This window comes from Echinococcus granulosus (genome assembly GCF_000524195.1).
Source record: "Echinococcus granulosus chromosome Unknown EG_S00158, whole genome shotgun sequence".
Taxonomy (NCBI): domain Eukaryota; kingdom Metazoa; phylum Platyhelminthes; class Cestoda; order Cyclophyllidea; family Taeniidae; genus Echinococcus; species Echinococcus granulosus.
In genome coordinates, this window is record NW_020170538.1 from 98713 (window position 1) to 123735 (window position 25023).

At 45.3% G+C, this 25023-nt stretch overlaps 1 protein-coding gene across 1 annotated transcript in view; it reads right to left on the bottom strand. All coding sequences in view use genetic code 11, as the record gives it.

Moving 5' to 3' along the window:
- The window catches only part of EGR_09648 (Ankyrin-3), a gene marked incomplete at both ends in the record, with an annotated part of 58662 nt that overhangs the window by 391 nt on the left and 33248 nt on the right, over window positions 1–25023 (bottom strand). The window contains 14 exons of the mRNA XM_024498897.1: window positions 1957–2089; window positions 2268–2648; window positions 3333–3436; window positions 3577–3858; window positions 3932–4565; window positions 4643–4817; window positions 5080–5396; window positions 8251–8465; window positions 9495–9685; window positions 11277–11462; window positions 15398–15549; window positions 15740–15843; window positions 21794–21997; window positions 22540–22750. Coding sequence (XP_024346703.1) covers window positions 1957–2089; window positions 2268–2648; window positions 3333–3436; window positions 3577–3858; window positions 3932–4565; window positions 4643–4817; window positions 5080–5396; window positions 8251–8465; window positions 9495–9685; window positions 11277–11462; window positions 15398–15549; window positions 15740–15843; window positions 21794–21997; window positions 22540–22750 — 3289 coding nt within the window. The remainder of the gene's footprint in view (window positions 1–1956; window positions 2090–2267; window positions 2649–3332; window positions 3437–3576; window positions 3859–3931; window positions 4566–4642; window positions 4818–5079; window positions 5397–8250; window positions 8466–9494; window positions 9686–11276; window positions 11463–15397; window positions 15550–15739; window positions 15844–21793; window positions 21998–22539; window positions 22751–25023) is intronic.

Below are 25023 nucleotides of genomic sequence, written 5' to 3' on the forward strand. Positions count from 1 at the left end.
TATGAATGATTGTGTGGACGGACGGACAAACGAAATATGCCAAGTGTCTAGAAGTGGTTTTGCCAAGCCTAGCTTTGTCTCAATTCAGGTTTTTTTTTTTCACTTTTTAGCAGTTATTATCTAGGTTTCCTTAATTGGTCACCGCCATCTTCTGAATGTCTTCATATTGAATCATTACATTTCATCACCTTAGCCTGTCATACTAGGTGTCCCCAATGCACGATGCGATCCAACTTTTGGCATTTTTGCCTTCTAAATGCATTCAAAGGAGACTTGGAACATCCAGTGCTGCCCGTTTATCGTGCTTCGATCGAATCGTCCCACACATTCAGTTTACTTAGGCGATTTATGTCCTTGGGCCATCCACCTAGACTCCAGGACAGATCGTCATGAAGGTTAAGACTAAAATCACCTAGCGAAGTCGGAACTTGTCTTTCAACCTGTCCAACAACCCATTGTGAGTTTGTTAGTTTAATTATATCCGCATCTTGTCAACTAATCCGTCTGTAGATTTTCTGAGCTCTCTGTTACGAAGAAGTGTTTCCATTATGGAACCTATTTTCTAGTTGATAGCCGACGCCTTGAAGCCTTACAATAGGAACATATGAGTCGGCAATGAACCGAAGCGACGAGAGAATGTCCGATACCAAGAAGCTTGGGACAAACCAGCCAGAGAGGCGTGGGGCATTGGAGTAGACGAACGAATGAGCATAGAAAGTGGCTCTACGAAGGTCCTTCGCAGCACGTACCCTACCGAATGGTTTTGGGTTATGGAAAGGGGATCCACGATAACGCCTGACATTCATCACTGGGAGGGTGGTCAGCCTTGGCGTAGAACTCAGCGCTTCCCACTCCGACGGAAAATAGTTGTATGATAATTCCATCTCTAAGGCCACTGCAATGCACCTGATCACCTCCTAGTTGCCAAAATAGATGCATCAAGGACAACCCTCGATGGTTGGACGGAATCTCCTAATCGTCTGAAAATTCAATCTCCACAACAGCAGGATGGGGCGTTACTCATGTCAGACTATAGTCTACTCATGTCATGCATTTCTTGCTCGTTACAGTCCCTCCATACGCCTCCACACCTGGGAAACAGTTCCGGTGTAGAAAGCTGAATCAGGACGGCTGAACCTCCCCTCGGACACCCAGCAGGTAAATGCACCGTTCCTGCATGGTGATTCATCTCCCAGCCATGCATGCATCCATCAGGCAGACCTCCTACGAACTGAATATTCGTTCACAGGAATGCCAGCCGTGATGGTGTGGCAGAACCCTTTACATCACATTCGACCTGAGATTCCCACTGACCTTTAGACGTGCTGTCCGGACGTTAACCTGAACAACTGAGCGACCTATCCAACCTCCTTCTTGAAAGGCTGTAATGTTGATTAACTATGTCTAGACTGCTGGACTAGTCTCCACTCCACTCCACTGAGCCAAACTGGCGTGGTTGACACACGGCGAAGGCGTCAACCATTATAAATGGCAATGGGACAGACTTGGCACCCACCGCCACGTGTCATGCTGTCATGGGGGCAGAACCTACCCGCCCCGCCCACCCCTTAAAGCTGCAAGGTGTCAAGTTCGGACCTCGCTTGAACGACCACCACCGCACCGAACAGGAAGAGGCCTCATCAGTAAGCAGTAATTCTGACGTCGACTCAAAAGAAAGCAGTGGTTGTTAAACAACGCTTGGACATAGGTGGTGGATAGGCTGATTAGGTAGGTAGATAAGAGAGAAGTGGGAAAAGTGAAAAATCATTGTCCGAGAGCAAAAAATGGCGCGATTTTCAGCAACAGCAGAGACAACAGCAAAGAGGGAGAGAGAGTAATGCAAAGGAGGGAGAACCAGTGTCGAATGCACAACACAAGTCTACTGACTACCCTCAGGGGGATGTGAGTTCTCACTCATGGGTAGGTCTGACAAAGGAGGACTAGCTAACTCCTCACCCTCACCATCCTCCCGGCTTGTCATATCGAGTGCGGGGGTTGTTGGCATATCCGCTGAGGTCGTTTGGGCCTCCGCTTGCTCGCTTGACAGTGGAACTTCAGAATCGGTCACGGCAAAGGATTGTGATTGCTCCTGTGGAAGTGAAACGAGAAAAAGAGCGGTGAGTCGGTTGTTTAAACAAATGGATCCAGAATGGATAAATAGGTGGACAGGTGGAGGAGATTGATGGTGATGGTTGCGCGAGCACATGGAAGGATGGAAGAGCAAATTGGATGTGGATTGATAACTGATTAGCGCCTTTCAAACTCACCGTCGTCGAGAGCTCCGAAATCTCCGGCTCCGCTCTTGGCAACAGCGTCACCTCTGCCCTCTCCACCGGTTCTACATTCTCCGGTGACGAGGGTTCTAATGTGCTTGTAATCTGCGCCTCACTCGCGCCCTCCTCCCCCAATGGCAATGAAAATTCCATTGCATGAAGCCCCCGTTCACCCACCAAATCACCCATTGACTCCAGCTGACCCGACGCCAGGTGCTCCGTGGAAAAGTCACTGCTTAACGAGGTGACCCTCATCTCCTGATGCGTCGATGGTGTTTCAGGGCCCCAACCTTGACCGGCTGAATTGATTTGCTCATTCGCCTGATCGGGAAAGAAAGAGGATTGAAAACAACAGTTGACTAGTTCTCGATATGACTTCAAGGGGTAGGTTAATCAAAACTGAAGTAATTATTTTTGTTAGAGAAAAAAGTGGATAAATGGATGAATGGACACAGGATGGATGGACGCATGGATAAAAGATGGATGGATACAGGATAGATGGAGATAGAATGGAAGGATGGATACAGGATAGATGGATATAGAATGGATGGATGCAGGATAGATGGATATAGGATGGATTGGTACTGAATAGATTGATGGATACCAAATGGTTGGATGGATATGTAATGGAAAGATACGGAATTGATGGATGGACGCCTGATAGCTGGCTGGACGAAGGGCTGGATACGGGATGGGCAGGCGGATCGATGGGTGGTTGGGTGGATACGGGATGAACGGATGGATGGATATGAGCAGACCAATGGTTTTAGAGTGAATGGATCCAGAAATGAATAAGTGGATCCAGAGTAGCTGAATGAAGGGTTAGTAGAGCACCTCTACTCCGTGGTGAATACCGCAATCAAAAAGATTCAATGTATACGCACTAATCGAATTCAGCTTACAATCGCAACCTTATTCGCCTATTTTTTGAAAGAGAACAAAAAACAGTGAAAACGGGCAGAGGGTACAGCTTCAACCATCAAATTGACGTGCGGTCAAGAATAAATGGAATTTAGAGATAAACCACCACTCAAAATTCCATCAGGAGAAAGGACACACCTTTTCGCGTTCATCCAACTCCAGCACCGGTCGGATATCACGCATACAGTTCTTCACTATATCCTCGCGGCCGATTTGTCGTAGCACGACGTCCAATTCGTTGCCTAGACAGGGGAACAGATAGTTACAGGCGGTTCAGTGACATGTGACACCTGCTTGTAGATACACCCGAGGTTGCGGGCTAACATTCTCCCCAGCGTTAAAGAAGGTGATAACAGACTTTGAAGAAGGAGGGTAAACTTACCAGTAGCAGCATCACCAGCTTCAATAGTCCAAGCAAGGAGGATGGCGAGAGCACGGTCACGATCACATCGCAGCCCCTCGTACGTGAGTCCGGCCGCGCTCAGAGTGTCGGCGGAGGCGCAACGCCGCGAGATCCAATCAATCAACTGATCCGCCGAGGGTGGTAACTCGGAGGAGTCGCGAGCGAAGAGTGCCTTCACGAGGCGAGGCCAGTCAGAGCCGATTTGAGTGGCGATTTCCACGAGGTCGAGATGAGTGCGAGCTATGGAATCCACAGTCATGGCTAAAGGAAGAGGAGAAGGGAGATTCGATGGAAAGTGATGTTGCAAAGGTACGATTCTTACAAATCAACTCACAAGTTGCCCATTCAGGTGGTGGAACCACCAAACACCGTCCATGCGAGTCCGTATCTGGCAGATTCTGGATGGGATGTTCAAAGTGCTGCGGCTGAGAACAGGACAACGACACCACTGACGTAGCCGCTGTTGTCGAGGCAATTGTGTGCGCACCGTCAGCACCACTAATCAACACGGATCCGGATCTAGTACCGCCAATTTCCGAGGGCAGAACTACCTCTAGTCCACAAATTGACCTAACTGGCAGTGCTTCTTTGATAGTCGTTCCTCCCAATTCCTGTTCCGTAAAAATACAATAAGATTCAAAAACCTTGTGGACGGATAAGTAATTAAGTCGACAGTTCGTAGAAGTAGCAAATACCTGGAGCATGGGTTTTATTTCATTCACACTGCCTGGACGTGGATCGCGAACAAAAGCGAGTTTTCCAGATGGTTCCAGCTGTGGATCCTTGATACGCACAGGGAAAGCCAGACGGTTCTCTCTAAAGGCGTTGAAATGAAGTCTCAGCTGATCATCGGCTTTGACAACAGGAGCGAGGTTGCCAGACGACTCTAGCCAAGTGGGGCGATTGTCAACCACCTCGATTTCGTTGCTGGCCGCAACCAAGTCAAAGCCCTCTTGACATTCAAGGGTCTAAAAAGGCATTAGAAGGCACCTCGGAGGTTCTGTGAATGGAAGGGAGACGAGGATGTGACAAGAGGATAACTGACCTTGTCAACTTTGTCATCAGTGATGCAGAAGCAACGCATTAAGGCTTCATCCACTTCTGGACGTTTCGCGAAGACGATAAATTTGCCCATGTAGGGAACAGCTGTCGCCTCCTTGTAGAGACGCATTGCAACTTCCACCGCTGCATTAATCACCAGACAATCGATCAACCATAGTCTGCAAGGCATTGAAGCAGTCATTGTTAGCAGGATCCTCCTTAATACATCGTCCACTGTTAGCAATCGACAGTGGCGAACCACTCAAAAGTCAAGCAGACTAAGACACCTCGTGGAGAAATAGAGGTCGGCGTAAACTATGTACCGGTCAGAAAATAATCACGTCCATCGCCGGAACGGTAAAGCAACAGACCGACGATGTTACTGTTTGATCAACGGATAAGAAAACCAACCGATCAAGTGGATGAAACACTAACACACACCTAGCAGAGACAGTGGTGGTGAATGAGACACAGTCCTTGACACGAGAAAGCGGTGTCGAACCCGTGATATCCTCCCACACAGCCGAGGCCGTGCCACCGGTGATGGAGCAGAGGAGTCGGAGGCTGCTATTGGCCGCCGAGTCGGCGCCGGCACCACCGTGGTGTTGTTTGCTGGATACAGCCGAACGAGGCAGAGGGATGGTAAGGGTGATGGGTTTGTGGAACTTGCGACGCCTCGGCTCGATGGTGACAATGGGCGAGACGGTGACCTGAGTGCCCACTAGGCGAGTGACCATGTCAGATGGAATTTGGTGAGCCTTGAAGATAAATAGGCAAATGAAGTGTTTTAACGGCCTGTCAGCTACCTGTTCATCCGAGACCGATCTATCCTATGTAAGCTCGTGACAATAAGGTGCATTCGGACGTCAGGCGATTAATAATGCCAACCGATCACCCATCTACCAATACACTCGACTCTTCGTCCATCAAATCGCCTACCCATTCCCCAGATCTCTCCGCTGCCTGTCCATTCACCAACAGCACCCATGGGTAACCACCGGTAGAAGAATTTATAGTACAGACAAATTCATCCGTCCGTTGATTTACTTGGCCAACCGTCCGCCCATGTATCCGTCTCCCCGTTGATTCATACACCTATTCACCCACCCGCCTATCTACGTGTCTATGCGAATGCAAGAAAAAAACGTCCAATGACTCATATGTCCATTCATCCAAGTGGCCAATGATACACAGTACCTAATATGACCTACGTCCAGCTGGTTAGTCATGAATCAGGTCAACCAAACCATCCATTAATCTAGTCATGCATTCATCCACCAAGCTACTGCCAATGAATCTGTTGACCTAGTTGGGCAATCCATCAATCCAATCATCCACTGGTTCGCCCAGTCATCCATCCATCGCCCAAATGACCCACCCATCAACTGATCTATTTAATTGCCCATTCAGGCAGGCATCAGTCCATCCACGAATCCAAGTGCCCATTCATCCGTTCGTCGACCTCTCCAGCCAACTGTTCTTTCAGAAATCCATCCATTCACTAAGTGGAATAGTGCAGTTACGTACGATGTTTAATCAACGGAACCCCGTAGGCAAAGATTACCCCTCCATTCGAATATTTTCAAAGAACTTCACGACAAAAATCTGACTCCCTAGTCTCACAAACCCACATTTTCGATTAAAAAAAATATTTCGAATGAGAGACAAGAAGTCCCGTCAGTATTTTTCCCTGTTTCAAAAGCGCAGACCCAAAGGTGTTTGTTTGAATGCACTACTTGGGCGAGAAGGGGCCAAGTCACGCAGGCGACGTGACAAAGCAAGCACCTTTGATTCCAGAGAAGGGGGTGAACTCGGCTCCCTTTGAGCACTGAGAATCTGCAAAAACAGCCACATCATTGACCAAATAAGGGCACTCTTCTTCTAAGGCCACGACAAGACCGGAAGTAGGGAAGGGAAACGCCTATCGACTATCATTTCTCTTTTTGAAGGAATTTATAAAGGAAAATAAACGCAGATGAAGATATTTGTCGATGATTTTCGCCTCCAGCTGATACTCGGAATCACAGAATCTGCGCGGTTTTTCGTTACACAAGGGGGGGGGAAGTTGAATAACAACAAATGCAAAATTCGTTCACCGAAAAAACGCCCTTTGAGCATGTCTTCCTTTTCTGAGAGGATTTAACCTCTCCAAACCGTTCTGATTTTGAAGAGCGAAAGTGGGACCCCAGCTGCTTCCCTTTCTGCCGCTCCCTATTCCCAACTAACGAAACTATTACGCATGTGATCGTGGGATTGTTCGAATGCTCAATATGGTGGGATATCGCTTGGAAAAGGTGAATTAGGGGAATAGAGCATTTGTTGTGGATGGCTTAGTCCTTTGACAATTAAAACAAGGTTTAGTAAACCGTTGTTATCAAGAAGAGAAAGACTTTCCTCTAGATGAGGCCCCATTGGAACCAAATTACTCATTTGAAACAGCTCCATATGATGTCTTCAACCACCGCACCTTCACCAGTTGCTCCACAATTATCTCCACGGGAGCCTACCTTAGGGGAATAGAGCATAAAAATTTGGGTTAAGATGACCTGGTGTCTCCCTAATCTCACTCTAAAGTACAGGCCCTCTCGTAGGTCTCTCTGGAAGCACTGGGCATGGAAGTATTTCGTAATCAAGCGTTCAACTAACTGCTTTGAGTTACCCCAAATGGGCGGCCTTCAAGGCGAGCTTTTGTGATGAGGAATTCCTAGGGAACAGTTGTTATTGGAGGTCACCGAACAGAACAGTTTTTTGGTGATAAAGTAGTGCGGGCCTCAATTGTGTGCGATAAGTAGTGGAACAGTGAGTGAAATATTCGCTTGGTTAAAGGGCAATGGACTACAGAGGTGCCCAAGCCATTCCTCCTCATCCCTAGCGGGTTAATCAGCAGTTCCATGACCTCTGACCTCATTGGCATCCACTGCCGCATGGCATATGGCAAATGTCAATAAAGTATCTCTTGACACGTCAATCTCGAGTTCTTTTAACCGATAGCAGTGCCAAATTCTCCGCCTCCATTTCCTTGGGGGTGGTAAGCCCTTGAGTGCCCCATCTCTAAAATCAATCTTCAAACCACTTCGATGAGGCACATTCTGTTGCCCAGACCCCTTCAAGTTTCCACCTTTTGTAGTTCTGAAATCGGGCTAAACATGATTGGTAAAGGTGACAAGCTCAAGTCACATCCTCCAGGTTCATTAAATCAACAATTCATGATATGGGGCGGTCCAAAACAAATGGAAAAGAGTAGATCGCATGAACTTTACCAGTCCCCACTGGTTCCAACAAATCATTGTGGAAAACCGTACAAACTTTTCTCACCACCTAGTACGAGACCAGAAGGCCTTTCTAGGCCCGTTCAGTTAAACCTCCCGTCACCTCTGTTTACCACGGAGAGTAATCAAGCTGTCAAATGTCTCTCTAGACGCACTTTTTTTGCTGACAGAGAGCACCAAAACAACTGTGATTTACTGCAAGTAGGCGCGGATAAACGTACATGAAGTTGTAAATTTTGGTAGTGCTACTAGCATCCACTTCCACCCATCTCCTCCCGCCGTCCACACACCCATTCACCCCCGCCCTGACCTGGTGGCGAGGCTATAAGGGCACTTGACTCACCTGTAGACCCACGCGAATCCGTTTCTGAAGCGCGCCCTCAGGGAAGACGGCTTGAACTTGCGGTACGACAGTGGAGCTAAGAACACCACCATCTGAACCAATGAGAGCGATCTCCTGACGCAGACGACTGACCACAGCCAGGTATTGGGGGAAATCGCTCATCAGAACACGCAAAATTCGCTTCTCCTTCAACTGTTCCGTGGTCTCCAGAGTATCTGAAAAGAAAACGACACACATTAGATGGCAATCGAAGCAGTTGGATGAGGGGAGGCATTTAGCGATTTCAGCATTCATCCGCCAGTCTGACAATTGATCTATCCATCCGATCTCCAATCGTCAGAATTCTAACTTAAACTCAAAAAAGGTTGTGGAATACAGCTTAAATACTAATGAAAAGCAAGTTAAACCGGAACTCCGTGGTTTATACGAGGAAAAAAGGACAGGGAAGTATTTTTGGTGCAAAAAGATACATCAGTACGGCTAAATCTCCCCCGGACACCCGGCGACTAAATGCATCCCACTTGGTGATTCACCTCCTACGAACTGGAAGAGGCATTCACAGAAGTGACAGCTGTGATGGCGCGGCGGGCACCACTGCACCACGTCCAATCCGATCCAACTCGAGATCCTCATCTACCCTTGGACATGCTGTACAGTCCCCTGTCCCTCAAACGCTGACGCTATTCCATTTCAAGGTCATGCGCGACCCATCCTACCCCGTCCTTGAAAGGCTGTAATGTTGGTTAACTATGTCTAGACGGCTGGACCGGTCTACACTCCACTGGCCGGAATGGCGTGGTGGACGCCAGCTATGATAAACGGGCAATGGGAAAGACTTGACACTACTGCTGCGAGGGCATACCTCCTTGAACTTCCACAAGTACAGAGACCTTTTTGCTGATGAGTAAGACCGGCGTCGCTACTTTGAAAGTGACTTACATGAATTGCGCAGTTAAGTTTCAACGAGAAGCGTAGCGCGGTCAACTTAAAGAGCGGCTATAAAATCGCGAAAGTGCCTTTCCTTTTAAGTAGGAGTAGGTAATGGAAATACCTATCCAGCTATCAGGCTCCCGATTGTTTAGAGTGATAAATAAGGAATTCTTTCCTGTACTTTTTGATCAAGAGGGTTAACAATGCTGGGTGATTAAAATTATCCTAGAAATCTGGATATAAAACACCGTCCTGAGGATACAACCTTAGAGAAACGATAATGATGGTTGTGGCAGTGGTTAAAAGAAGCTCACCGAGGACGGATCCGAGAGCATTCCGAACCGCCTGATCCGTGGCCTCGAGAGAATGCTCCTTCCAGGTTTCAGCATCATCACTGCGAAGCACGACAATTTCACGTTGTCTCCCACGCAAAGCAGCAAAGTGGGGGATTTCCAACAAGACAGGTGAATTGAATTGGCATGGATGAGGACCCAACTCGATTATGCTGCGGAGGGAGAATTGCAGAGGCGTTTGAAGAATTGTATATACACACACACACCTGGGTGACCTTTTCCGTGTTGCCCGATTTGGTTTGGGTGGAGCCAAGGTTGTTAGTCCCCCAGGTCTTCTGTATGGTGACATTAAAGCTCCCGCCCCATCTCCCCCTCTCCTACCTTATTCTACACTTCATGACTTCAAAAGGTAAATCAGATGCCACATTGGCAATAATATTCCCGATTTGGAAGAGTGGATACCATCTTGAAAGGTCACGAAGGAAGGCATTTGTTGTGGATGGCTTAGTTCTTAGACAATTAAAAGAAGGTTTATCGAAACCGTTGTTATCAAGAAGAGAAAGACTTTCCTCTAGGTGAGGCCCCATTGGAACCAAATTACTCATTTGAAACAGCTCCATATGATGCCTTCAACCACCGCACCTTCACCAGGTGCCCCACAATTGCCTCCACGGGAGCCTACCTTATGCAGGTCAGAAAGCGAGTTAAACTTGACTAGGGAAGTAGAAAAGTTCCAATCACAGCAGCTTCAACCAGCGTACATCCTGGTGAAGAGTACATCGAAGAGTACTGTAGGAATAAAGCTGGACCACCACATTCATTGCAGTGGTTCGTGCCAAAAACCGCACAAGCTTCTCCAGCTATCTAATAATAAATGGTTTTGCTTTAGAGGTTTACGGAATCCACTCGTCATGGAGCATAGGCAACCTTCACATCTTCCTCACAAAAAGGCACTTTTGGATAAAATAGGGGATTAAAGAAACCCATCAAGAACCACGAGGCGCCCCGCTTCTACTGCATTCATCAGTCTTAGTATTCAGAGGATCGTCTTCGCTTCCGTCTAGCGGACGGCTCAAATACACCTGACTAGGGAACCTCATGTACGTAGATGGCAATTTCAATTAATGACAACAAGAAATTGTAGTGGAGATGCGAGCCAGAGATAAAGCGATTCCTTCGCAGACGACTAGCAGTTCTTCAGAGGTCAAACTCGGTGAAGACGGTACGAAATACAGTAGAGGGCGGAAGTATGGAAGTGAGCTGACACATCACAAAAAAAGTCTTCCCTTTCCTACACCACGATGTTGAAGCCAAACAACGGTCGAAAATAGGTGCTGGGCGATACTACTGACTTCTATCAGCGTGTTGAGGAGTTAATGGATTGGTGTAGCTATCATCCAAATGCTGATGTCTTGAATGCCAACTGACATTACTGATATGCGTGCTATCGATGCAGCTCGACCCACTGAATGACCATCCGAATTAATCAGCAAGTGAGGACTTATTTCCCGGTCATGAAACTGGATTATAGGCAAGTCGCACTACTGGGCAGGAAAATTTCGTTTAGCTGGAATGCGGTTTCCTATTTATGATTCCTCCATCAATTTCTTGATCATAGAATTTGAGGATTAGCAAACGGTACTTCTGAAGTTGTTATATGAATGCCGGTTTCCAGAGACGGTTGACAAACGATACCACTTCAATGCAACTGATTGTCTGACCATCAGAAATTCTTAACAAATGAAACAACAAAATTGAGTTTGATGGTAAATGAGATAACTGAAACGACTTATTCCAACTCACCGGCAAGCAAGACCCTCTCCATCATTGAGCTGGGGCGGTGCGGTAGTACGCTCTGGACGCAGCATCCGACAAGTGACGCGAGTGGGGGCACTTGCAGCACTGGGGGGCACCATGATTCGCAGTCCGGGATGCCGACTTGCCCGCATTGAACCACCGCGTGCGTCAACCAAGAAGGAGACCAAAAATCTGAAATAGGGAGGGAGTAAATATTTAAAGGATTTTGAACGATGAAAAAGTAATTTTTGAGCGATGTCTACTTCAACCGATAAGAGAAGAGAGACCCTTTCAATCTCCCACCCTACTAGTTACTCCGACCGTCCATACCCGCATACCGGATGACCATTGCAATGACTTACGAATTGTGAGAAATAGTCCACCTCATGAGATTGTTTATATGCCGGCGTTATAAGACAAGAGTGTGATGGCGCAGTCTGTCGATGCGGTATTCCTCAGTGCGGGCTCTGCCGGTGTCCACGTATTTTAAACTGTCCTACCATAAACTATCAAGTGATCGGAGTTGATGTGATTAGAGCTTGTCTCCTTCACCGATCGAGCTTAACTCGGTTTCTGACCTGCCGAAGCTAGGTTCTCGTAAAGGCAGTTGTGGCGCCCCTGGCATATGGTTGGTAGCCTTTACTCCTCCCTCTCCCCTCTTTTTGCTGATGCTTCGGGGAAGGTTCACGTCTAACTAGACGGATGGCCGAAGTTACAAGGGCTCCCACGGAAAGAATCCTTGAGGTCTTGTTCAACTAAATTTTCCTGAAAGCCCTGGAAGAGTTGCATCACGCGAGAACGTAAGGCTACACAAGTGATCAACCATGTCATAAACATTTAAAATAACCCTTCCGGTGAATCCACATCTGCTATATAAACATGTTAACTGTAATTGCAAGCATTCAGTTACACTGGTCATAAAGCGGGGTCATCGGGTGACCCTTGCAAACCATGCAAACTAGGTCAGTCACACGGCCAAAACCGTGTAACATGTTGGTGTTGAATTTTACGGTTGATTGAATTAAAAAAAAACAGAGGAGGATCATTCCCTGCCGAAGACTCGGGTAAAAAACGGCAGCCACAGTCCAGACGTTTTATTGCTTTTACGCAACAAGGAATTGACCAATGAGACTGCTGCTCTAAAACAAAAAAAGTTGTTGCCTCTCAGACAAAAAACGTTATCCTAGACCTGTTTCACGGCTTTACACTCAGCCTACCAATTTGGGATATACAATCTTGTGTAACCACAGTTGTCGTAGAGTGGTGAAAATCGTCATTTGCAATGAGGAAATCCAGGCGTCACACATGCGTGACGCAGATAGATAACGAATTAATCACAGGTCGTATTACTAAGCCAATAAACGATTCAACAGCTTATTTATAGGGTGAATAATAAAGGTAACATTTGAACAGATTTTACGGAAGAAAAGCCATTTTTTCCATTCAAACGTTCGACGTCGCCTTCGAACCACCACCATCATCATCATCATCACATAAAAATTTTATTCCACTTGAATCGACTACGACATATGGGACACATCACGACCTACTTCTGTAGATAATGAAATCCGGCCCTCACCTTGGGAGAAAGTGAAAGTTTCCACGGTAAGTGAATCGTAGAAATTCACAACCAAATTAGCGTGAGAAGTTGGGAGATATTCAGGTTACTACTGACTTCAATTTAATGCTACCAAGTGAAATTTGAGGACTGGTCACACCACTCTACGCTTGAGTGAGGCCTGTCCCCCCTTCCTGGGTGCAGTCTACACCCCGCCAACTACTAGACCACAAATGTGGCCAGAAAAAGAAAGAATTAGACATGTGGCGGTCTCGGATACCATTTCCTCCGGAAATTTTGATAACGCAGACTAAGGAAATGCTAATTCGGCATAACCTATGCATTTTTTCAGCAAGTTCTAGGAAAAAAAATGGACATTTGCATTTATAAAGAGGCTAGAAAAAATAGGGGTAATCAAAGTGTTACATGCAACGCCTCATGGATGTTTACGCGAAGATGTAGCGATTCACTTCCCGTTCGTTGCTTTAAACAAAATCACTTTGAACCGTTTATGGGTGTCACCAAAAGCTTTTTGCGCGTGTGAACGCCGTGGAAGTACAACCCATTGCCAATCCAGAACCACCCCAACACTTGACCACAGAATCGTTCAATTAACCCTCCAAATTCTCGACTATTAAGTGACAAAGAAAGACAAGTACTTTTGAAGCGATAGTAGGGCAAAAAAGGGATTAACCAATACCAAAAAGTGGTGATAAACAACCCCCACTACCAACCAATGAGATTTAAGCGGGAGACGTAGATGAGGTAGTAACAAATCTTGATTTTTTTCCACAGTCCAGAATCCAACACAGTTTATTGAGGTCAATAATAAATTCAGTTGTTGTAAAGTAAATGTTATTTATCATGAGTATTCAATTCAATGTGGGATAAAGTGCATATTCAGAAAAAAACATCATTTGGGGTTTTTTCAAGTAAAATCACTAATAGATAGTCGGATAGTAGATTTTAAAAGTGCCACCCGAGCGGATTCAGTTAAAAACGCATAAAACTGAATTAAATACATTGGGCTCTGGATGATAGGAAAAAACATACCAGTTATGCACTAATTCTGATTAAACAAATTCTTCCTAAGAATTATTCTTATATTAATGATAAAAAGTATGCTAGATGAAACTGCTAACTTCCTCATCTCAATTCTGACATAAGCCTGCTGACCAATGAGTAGTGAATGAGCAATGTTCAAATTTTAAAACCGTAGTAATTACCGATCATGGCATAAGCCGGGTTGAGTCACCTTATCCTCGATTTTTTCGATGGGGATGGTGGTTATTTCCTCAGTAGATGCAGAATGCTCCGACAGTCCCATACCCTCACAATTGCTCTGAACAGACCGAGCGCAGTACTAACACTGGTCTAAACAGCCCGACCGAAGCCATGCACAGGCAAGAACCAATCGGCGCGCGGGCGCACGTGCGCACGGCTAATCCAATAGGCGTGTGCACGCAGGAGGTAGGTCATTGGCTCACCGTGTGACTATTAGCGGGCGTGGCAGTACATTATGTGAGGACTACGTTACCTACGTTTCGTTGCATGGCTATTAAAGAGCCCTGCAACCGGAAACGGTTGAGTTGCTGTGTCGTGATTTGGGTATTTTGTTTGACTGGGTGTTTAACTACGCGAGCATTTCAGTCTTCGGGCGGTGGCACTTCCGCACCGCGGCACGGCCGTTAAACCAGTGCCAATAGCCCATCTCCCAGTATTTGTTCTTTCATACTACCTCGATTCAATATACTCCCAGGGAAAGCTCACGGCGCTGCCTTGGTGGTGGCAGCAGGTGAACCCAATCTACGTATGAATGCATAACCTTAACGTCACGGAAGAAGGGCATATGTTGTGGATGGGTGAGGACTCCTATCAAGAGGGTTGAGACTGACATCCGTCTTTGGTGATTATCGTAGTTCTGCCTTCCCCGAGAATGCTATTAACAAACCGAACCGGCACCAGACTCAGACCATCGGGAAAAGTTCATTACGGTATATCTCCTCCAAACCCCCATGAACTGAATTGGATCCACGCAATCAGTCAAGGTGCACGAACTTCCTGATCCTTTCCTAGAGTCATGAAACGTAATAAACCAAGGCAGTGTGGAGGGAGTTATACTCTTTACGCATAGAAGGACCGGAAGGCTATTGGCACGGCCCAAAGGCCAAACTACAGAGCGTAAGTACAACCTGTGAAGATTTAAGCGTTCGGGTCAAATCGGTGGCAGTTTTTAGGGCAATATTTTCGCAGGCATATCTGTGTATCGAGCTTCCGCAGCAAAGAATATGCTCGACTAATCTCACCAGGAAATACAACGAATTAATTAAAATAATGATTGAAATGAAAGGGACATAGAAAGTCTCTAAACAGTTTCACTTTTGACCGTTGGATAGCAACAGAACGCGGACACATGGTTGATGAGGTCATCGAAGCATTGCCCAGATTTTCGATATTTTTAATGTCAAAGGGTCAACGTCCACTAGGCATGCTGCCAACGGGGTGTCTAATCCCATGTGAAAGCTATCAATCAACAGATAGTAGTGGGGATGCAGTGGCCATTACTCACCCAGATGTGATTGGCTTGCGACAGATAGGAGCATTGTCGGGAACAAAGTCCCACTCGAGACCACCATAACCACTTGAAAAGCCGATATTTTCACTTCCGTTGCCAGAGAACTTGCTTTCACGATCTGCACGCTTCAGACGCTGGCCGGATGCCTGAAAAGCGTTGGAGAAATGGTTCGTGGTCAGTGCAGGACAAATATCTACTTGATTAAATTAAGTAGCAAGGGCTTTTGAGCAATCGCTCGCAATTAGTTGACCTCGATAATGAAATGCTGTTCGAAATATAACCTTGAAATGCGTTGATGTGACTATGAGAAATGCTAATTCAACGTCCTATGCTTACCCTAAAGCCATTACCAACGACAAAGACCCCGTTTGCGTCCTTATCACGCGCAAACTGCGACTGATTTATCGTGTAGCCAATACCCTCATCAATGCTGTCTTCTCCTAAATTGAAAAAAAAAAAATACAAAATTAAATCACTTTCGCCGCAGGAGCATTGCTAAACAGTGAATAAGGCGATCTAATATATTCACAGGTCAATAGTATATGCAGACTTTATTAGTAAGAGAGGAATACGCAATAATGGAACGAGAGAAATTCCATAGAAATTCACGAGACACAAAATGCAAGAAACCTCCTCACCAGGCAAAAGCCACGGGTAACCCTCAAGTTCAACTAAGACTCGGAGTTTATCAAGCGAAAGGCCAGTTTTTTTGGAATAATTGCGGAAGGTAACTTTGCCATGGGAAGATTTATTGGTGCAGCTGAGCCATTCTGGGACACAAAGTTTTCAAACTACAAATGTTCGTGAATGGCCAAGTTCAAGATTTCACCGTGAAGGTCTACCCCTGCCCAGTCGCACAATAATATATGTGTCTATCAGATATCCGAGTTCAAGAGTTACACGTGATGACCGATTGTTCACGGGACTGCCGTGTGGATGGGGTAGAGACCACCACGGCCAGAATTGTCCCCTACAAACAGCCAAGCGTCGTTAAATCATTGCCACAATACTAGTCAAATGTCCTGTCTATAAAAGGCTGAGCTGTCCATCAAGGTAGAGATCGCGCTCGAAGGCCTCCAGGAGTGTTATACCTTCGTTCGCTGAAAACTTCCATCATAGCCAGAACCTATTTTACGCACGCACCGCTAATTTCTGCCATGTTGGCTAACGCTGTCTGAAGTGGACCAAGGCTACTAGAAATTGAAATAGATTATCTTTGACATACACACATTACTCCATTTAGCATCACCACGGTAGCAACTGGTTCGGAGCTGCTACAATCAAGAGCTCCGGTTTACTCTTAACGCACTTTTCTTTTATCCTTGTGTTTCATTAATTCCAAGGTTTTATGTTATTACCAGATTAAATCCAAGAGGAGGTTAGATAAAAAAATCGACATATTTATGCAAATAGCGAATTCAGCTCAAAACAACCCTTTACCCGTTGGTTCACCGTCGCTAGAATATTTTATTTATCCATAAAATTAATCATTTCTAGAAGATAAAGCGAACTATATTTCCCGACTCATTAACTTAATTAAATAATGTAGTTTCCTTTATGAACACGAAAAGAGCGGCTGCCCTTCTTCGCCGGTGACTTCCTTGTGCATTTGTTTTAAAGCCTATAACTGTTTACTCGTCCCACGGCGCCAACTCAAACAGACATCTAGGACCACCTATACCTCGAAAGCCCCTTACATTTAAAAAAGAATGAAAAAACAGCAAAGAATCCTTTCCATGTCGACTTGATTAATTAGCTCATCACAAACCGAAAATATCACTTCAGCCTTGCCATTGCTAATGAGGTTCTTGCAGTAGTGCATTCTGGCGCGTGTAAAGAGGGCAAATTTCAGACGCCTATTCATTCTCATACACCTTATTTACAGCTTTTTAATTGTTCAATCTCCGCTCCATCGATTACTGCCTCGTAGTTATGGCACTACGTTCACATTACTGCCAGTTGACAGTCCGCCCGTCAATCCTTTCGGATGTACGTAATGAAGTTTAACTCTGAAACGTTTACCATTATAGCGTGTTCAGAGGGAATCAAAGCATCACCCTGATGGCAGCGGTAAGCAAATCTCAAATAAAATGAACAGTAATTTTTGGTCTTGTGGCATGGAGGCAAAACTCAAAACCTCACAGAAGAAGGCGCAAGCTGGGCTGCGTCCACTTTTGGCGAGCACTCTGTGAAAGTGATGAAAGTCTTGAACAGTTTGACAGCATTCATTACGGAACTGAGCCACTAGAAACTGGATTAAATCCTGACAGCTGTCTCTAGATGGGAAGGATCGCAGAGCTGTACAAAAAAAATTAGTGAATCCAAGTAAAAGAAGATGAAAATGAAAGTGGAGAGATGTGCTAACGACGCTGGGACTAAATATCTTCCTCCTTTGTGTCTCTCAGATTCCATTTTGGTAAGTGTGACGTTCCCGTTTACGTTAATAGCTGAAATGGTACTTTGCAGAACCCTTTCAGGCAGGACGACTTCCAACGGTGCAGAAACATCGGGGAGAAAACTAAGAACCTTCGCAATTTCTCTTAACTGGTTTGTAGTTGCGAGTTAAAGGTCTTACAAAATGCACTCCTTATAAAACCTAGTTCAGCCTTCATTACAAAATTCCACACGCATTCGCCCATTGCTTATAGTTGAACAAAATACGTGATAGATGGTTCCTCCCCGCCCCCACCACCCTCCTCTCCAAAATTCACGGAACCATTTGCTCGGCAAAAAAAAAGTTAACTGCCCTGCTTTAGAAATAAACGCAAAAATCATTTTTGACTGACTTTTCAGTATTATCACAAATGTTAGTAAGGTGCTAAACACCAAACCATTTTCTCTTCGTTTCACAGCTCTGGCGTATCCTTCCCATGCATTGTTATTAAAATCCCCACGTGATTTCAAGCCAGGTTGAGAAGATTATGACTAAATCCTTATTAAATACCCTCATTAGAGCCACCGTGTCTGGGAAAAACAGGAAATGCTTTTTTTATGCGGTGAAAAAGTCCTAATCAACGTTTTGGGTAGCATCAGAAAGCAAGAGCTTGTAAGGCAAATCGCAGGATATCATGACGAGGCGATTCGTTGAAGCCGAGGATGCGTTCAGACGCAACTGCTTCTCAGACAAACTGCACGACCTAGATGAGTGGATGAACAAAAAGCTTCATCGTTAGGCACCTCCTAGCTTCCCTACTCTGTACCCCTTTAACTGCTACGTTTAGGACATCATGGAGAGTTTGTCGTTGCGGGTGTGAACAAGTACCGCCGCAAGATCTTAGCATCAATGCAGCAGTCCGAATCCGGATCTCTAGGGCTGTTGTAAAGCAGTGGATCGGAAAAAGATCCAGACCCACCTACCTTGTCTACTTACCTATTTAGCCAATACGATCCGAGAGTGGACGACTAAGAAGTGTCATGTCCATATTAGCTCCCTAGCTCACCTGATTTGAACCTCCTCCCCCCTCCCATCATTCTTAAAGTGTCCTCGGGACGGTTACCTACAAGCAAACCCACAACACCACCAGTGGCTTCAGTTGCTTACAATTTGTTTCTTTTTTCAGCCAATTTGATGCTAAAGCATTCATTTTCATAGGAAACCGATCTTTCTCTTCGCTTCTCCCTTTAGGATTAGGGCTTAGTAGGAAGAGGATTAATAAAAACGCCGCATAAGAAGTTGCAAACATTCATGTAAATTCTGCACATGAACAATGCAGCCAGAAGTTGCGTAAGTAACACAGGAGAAAAAAAGGTCCGGTGTTTTTGCTTAGGTAGGCCTCTCTTTAACCATCAAAAAAAAACATCTGGAGGAGGAGTGAACATTTGGGACAGTTAGGGCTTTTACTTACTTCCTTGGATACAATATGTTTTTATTTACGGCGTACTGAGGATACAGTTTGTGTCTAGACCTTTTCCAAAAGACATGGATTGGAATTCAGCACGGATGCACATTTTACGGTTACAGTAAGAACACGGAGCGCTACATTGGTGGCAGCGATAAGCAAACTCAATCCAGATGAACAGCAGAATCTAAACGAGACGGGGAGAACTGACTGAATATGACTGAAAAGGCGCCAACTTTTAGCAAGCTCCCAGGTTTGACTTCTGCAAGTAATAGCCACCAGTGGAGAGAGGTCGTGGATCAACAAATCGGGGAAGGTGATGGTTCCCCCATCGTATGACCCTAAATACCATCCCTGAACTCGGCCCCTTCCATGGAGCGAACACATGCTACCAGCTCCAAACTTGTCTCATGGTCAGTTGAGGTTCATACGAGGATTCGCTTTGACCGAGACGGAAAAGCGAACATAGGGACTGCCGAGGCCGAAGCTCAGAATAAGGAGGAGATAAGCGACAAACCGATCTTTCTTTTAATCGCCAGTCTCTGCAGTTTCGACCATTCTAACAATAAACTGCCTTCCTTAATGCACTCTCAATGATAGCTCGGGGCGCTAAAAATAAATGTGACATGCCTCCGCCATAAGCAGTGATGATATTTCACGAAGGTCACCTAGGGCAGCTTCGCCCTCTATAAGGTCAAGTGAATCTAGTTAAAAACCTGCGTTAAACATCCATTTACATACCAGATGATGAGAAAAAAATAACCAAGCACATATTTTTTGCAAATGAAAGTTAACAAATACATAGAAGAAACCCTTCCAGTTTCAGTACTGAAAAAAACCTCCCAAAACAATGGTCAGGGCAAAAAACAAGTCTACGGATAACAGAGAGCAATAGATGACTCACTGAAACGCAGTTTTTTCGGTGACTTAACCTCCGAGGAATGTAGACTTTTGAGAGAAGAAAAAGACTTCATAGAAATGAACATTAACTGCCAAACAGTGCCACCCGTTCGGTTGGTGCTTGCAAAACTAATCCCACTCCTCTGATTGGTCGCTTGACGGGTGACCAATGGGGATGAGGTGTTAGCAGAACCAATGGCAGAAGGGGGAGGCAATGAGTCCCACCAGCATTGCTGTTTTGGGGCGACTATCACTTTCTTTAGCTTGAAAGATAAGGAAAATGTTTTGCTACACCAGGTGGCTAGCTTCTTGGCCCAGGAAGATGGATATGCGTGGAATGCAGACTGAATCGCATCATCAAAATGTTTTTAGGTTATACCTGGCGCGCACTTTTTGTGAGAAAATGCCGTCTCTAAACGGGAACCATTGTTGATAGTTTGAGGTGTTGACATGACTAATTCCATGTGAAAAAAACCTTAAAAGTGCTCCGAAAAGGTGACACTAAGTTGTCAGGTGAATCACTCGGTTGGGGGAGGTAAAAAAGGCAGCAGTAGACCTTTTGCCTCCCACGTTGAAAACATTGAATAAAGAGAAATAAGGGTTTGACTTTATCACTTGGTTGCAAATTTATCCTCGCATAATGGACGTTCTCAAAAAGTTTAATGAAAATAGGGAAAATGTGGTCGCTGTGTGAGCATCTTCAGTCGCCCTCTAAAGTGAATATCTTGAATCGGGGGGGAAGTAAGCGACGTTGACGTTTGAAGCACTGATCCCCCAGCTATCAAAGCGCATTCACCTCGGTGGTTGAGGCGAAAAAACACATTCCCGGGATAATTAAACGTGCTTTTTAAAAGATGTGTGGATAAGTGGACGAATAGAGGACCATGCCAGCATGTGGCTTGATAAAGGGTTCGATACACCCCATTTAGACGGATAAAAGGATGGATCTGATGTCGATAGACAAGCCAGTGGATGGATTGGATTGGCAGTTCCACAGATGGGTGGGTAAATGTATCAGGAATGATTAGAAGAGCACGGGGATTAAAGGCGGTAGATGAATAGATGGATTAGAAAGAGAAGGATAAGTAGATGAGTGAATCAAGGGATGAATAGGCTGGTGAATAATTTGATGGATCAAGGATGCACGAATGCAGATGAGTAGACTGATCGGTGATGATTTGATGGATTTATCAGTAGACGATTGAAGAAATAAGTAGGTGAATGGACCAAAAAGGATGAATAGGCAGACGAAAGAATGAATGAGTAGATGATAGACCAGAGAAAACGGATGAAGAGGCGGATCTGGAGTAGACGTTGATATGGATAGGTCGATGGATAAATGGACCACAGGCGGATAAATGAATATATGGGTGGATGGCGGTGTTCATAAAGAGTTGTTCCACCCATTAATCGTATTCCACAGACTATTTAATCTTGTAGCTAGAAAGTCCTTGCTTACTTACTATTCAGATCTCATGCGCTGTCCTCAAGGGCAAATCGCAAACCAATAGAAATCTTGATTTGTAACTGGTCGGAATGTGTAGAAAAACTTTGTCATGGTTGCGACACAGTTAGACGGATTTTATCTCACCATAACCATCTACTACTGTAAAAAAGTGTCGCGTTGAGAGGGCTTTTTAAAAGTACTTACCCGAGACAACAGAGTGCTTGTCCGAGAGCCTTGCACCGCCTCTCGTGAAAGCTGCATTGTCATTGGACAGTTGCTTCCGCAGAATCGCTTTCTGATTGGCGCGACCAGCCTCCACCTGCTCGACTCGCTCTTCCTCTATGGCCTGTTGCGAGACGGCGCGGGAGAACATGGGTGATGGCGGGATGGCGGTGTATTCGACCTCGCCTGAATGAGCCAAGAAAGACCAACCCATCGTGCGATCAAAAAGTACAGAGAAGATGCTACTTAAACCAGACCTATCTAACCGACAGCTCGTATGTTCATCTATGAATAACCAACAGTATTGAAATTTTTCCAGGATCACATTTAATGGCGAAGTGTGTGGCAAAGACTTTATTTTGGTAGAACTTGTTTACGAGAATTTAAATCAACTAGGTTTGACCTATTTACCCATTCTAGGGCCATCCTCGCAATCATCCATTCACCTGTCCACTCCAAAATCACTTTTCCGTCCAACTATACGGCCCTGACCCATTCACTAATGCATCCCCACTCTATTCACCTATTAGAGATTTCCTTATCCATTCTTTTTTCCAAACAAACTCACCTATTCAATCATAATCTTTAAAAATGCGTACTATTTATCCATTCCGTCCATCCGCCTTCCATCTATCCATTTACTTCGCAACTGTTCATTCCACCGTCCACTTTGGGTAAACATCTGCTCACTTACCCATTAGAAAATAAAGTAAAAAACCCTAACGCACCTTGATCATCCTCCGTGTCAGTGACAGGGTGCTCGGCCATCAAATCCGGCTTTTCCAATTCCAGTCGTGGAATCCCGCTCGCTCGGTGAGAATTGAAGTAATCAGCTGTCGCCTTGGGTTCAGCTGGACCTCCGTCCACCCCCTCTACCTGTTCATCGTAGGTATCAATCTCCTCCCAGGACTCTACGCAAGTGGTGACTCGTCGCAGCACCTCGAAGATGTTGAGGTAATGTTGGTGCTGAGCTACGTGACCGGCCGTCCATCCAGACTGTTTAAAAGTGGAGGAAATAGAGGTGTACACACAGATGCATCACATTGTAGCATATGGTGAACACCATCCGGAGGATGGAAAGAGATTGAACTGATGAAAGATTTTCCATGACGGATGGGACAAATGAGACTCGACTTAGACGGCGATTACTACGCTCACCCGTCCACCCAATCTACTGACTGTCCAGCAGTCACCCCTACACTAACACCTTCATACATCTTTGATCAAATCATTTTTTAACCTTTCTGTCCATCTATTCATGAAAAATTTCCTTTGTGATTTCATTTCGTGGGTTATTTATCTCGCTTTGGCCTAGAGGAGCCAAACCATGCGAAAAGATGTAAAACTTTGTCGTGGACAGATCTAACACTCAGTCAGCTTTTCTGCATTGCCTCTGCTTTCGTTAGTCAGTTCCACAGTTCCCTCTTGTTCACTCGAGGTCGTGACCCTTGAATGACTCATCGCCAAAGGCAGCCTTTAATTACCACGTCAGTGGCGAAGCTCTTATCACTCCCACCCACAGATGACCCCACAGGTGATGATTATTTCACCCCTCCAGGGAGTACAAGTGTCAAAGGCGACGAAGTTGTGCCTCTAGTGCGCTTAACTGCACACCTGCCAGTCCTACCAAACATACGACAGAAGGAGGGTGTCCATACCCCTCCCATCTTCGGTACAAGTAATGTATGCGTTCAGAGAGTAACAATTGTCATTATTAAACCACAAAAGCAGTCGGATTGGCAGACGGAAGTAGTTGTGCCCCATTCTCAAACACATCCAATCACAATTTCACCATTCAATTCGAGTGAGAAACATTTGAAAGGGAAGAAAAAGCATTTTGAATAGGCTTTTATCCACCGATATATTTCTTCGTTGTTTTAAACAAAAAGGGAGTCATCACAAGAAATCAAGTAAATGCTATAAAACCTCCCAGTTGGGTAAACACAAAACCAGACGATCTTTTTCTGTGACAGAAAAAATACGGAAGTTGAGTGACACTAACCCACCTAAAGTCCAGATAAAATCGTGCTGCACTAAAATGTTTCAACTGGAGGGGAAAAAATACAGGATGATGAGCAGGTCAGTCCATAATCCCTCATTTTTTGGCAAAACAGAAAAAATGGAGGCTCAGAGAGGGTTTATACAGGCTAGCCACAAAGTGCCACACCCATGGTCGCAGAGGCGACAAGCCGACACTTAGTCCATTTTCAAGTGTCATTTCCCCTTTTAAGGCTGTTTGGTAAGCATTGGTTGAAAAAATTGCCGTTTTCCAACTTTAGAAAGATATCATAAAGTGACCAAATAAATACATTGCCCAAAAGTAGAGGAATTTATTCCTTGAAACTATCGCAAGCTTAATCTATCATCCATTCTTAACGAAACATAAGCTTGATGCAAAAAAATCTCGTCCCAGACATCTCCCCTCCTTTCCATCTTTCTGGCCTATCTCAAGTGTGATTATACAATGATGAAGGGAAGGAAAGGTGGTAATCACTAGAACGAGGAAAAAAAAACGCGAATTAAGAGAGTACGAAGGATAAAATGAGACCGCACTTTACTCCCTCCCTTCCTCCCATCTCAGCTGAGGTGTGAGGCCTTCCAACGGCTAGATTTTACACACATGGAGAAAGAGGCATGAGATCGTACAATGTGTTGCCACGTAAGAAGAAGACTTTCGTCTCCACTGCCTCACTAGTTGTGATTTATGCATAAAACAAACTTCCTGCACACCTTGGAGTTGTATTGGGCTCTAACGAGCATAAAGATGTCAAGCGTAATTGCTAATTGCCTTGGATGCGAAAAATTTATAGTGAACAATTGCGTCCGCAGTCAACCACACATACACGAAGCGAGCACAGTCGTCAATCTGGGGGTGAATTGGGGCGTACCTTAGGGCTGTTAAGCGGATGGGAGGGTACTGGATAGGATTGCCTGCCCAACGAAGGTTGGAATGCAAAGTCACAGATGCCATTCTTCATCACAAGTCAGCCAGCAAGCAATCGAACGGTGAAAGTCTTTAAGACCACCACCACTCGTTCCCCAGTCGATGAAAAACTGTACTCTCATCACCGTTTTTGACATGCTAATCTCGATGCACTTCGATTGCCACTGACAAGAAATTCTCTTTTATCATGAGGAATAAACGTACCCCCCCCCCTTCTTAATGTGAGGCATATACCTTTAAGCAATTTTTCACCAGATCAAATCACTTT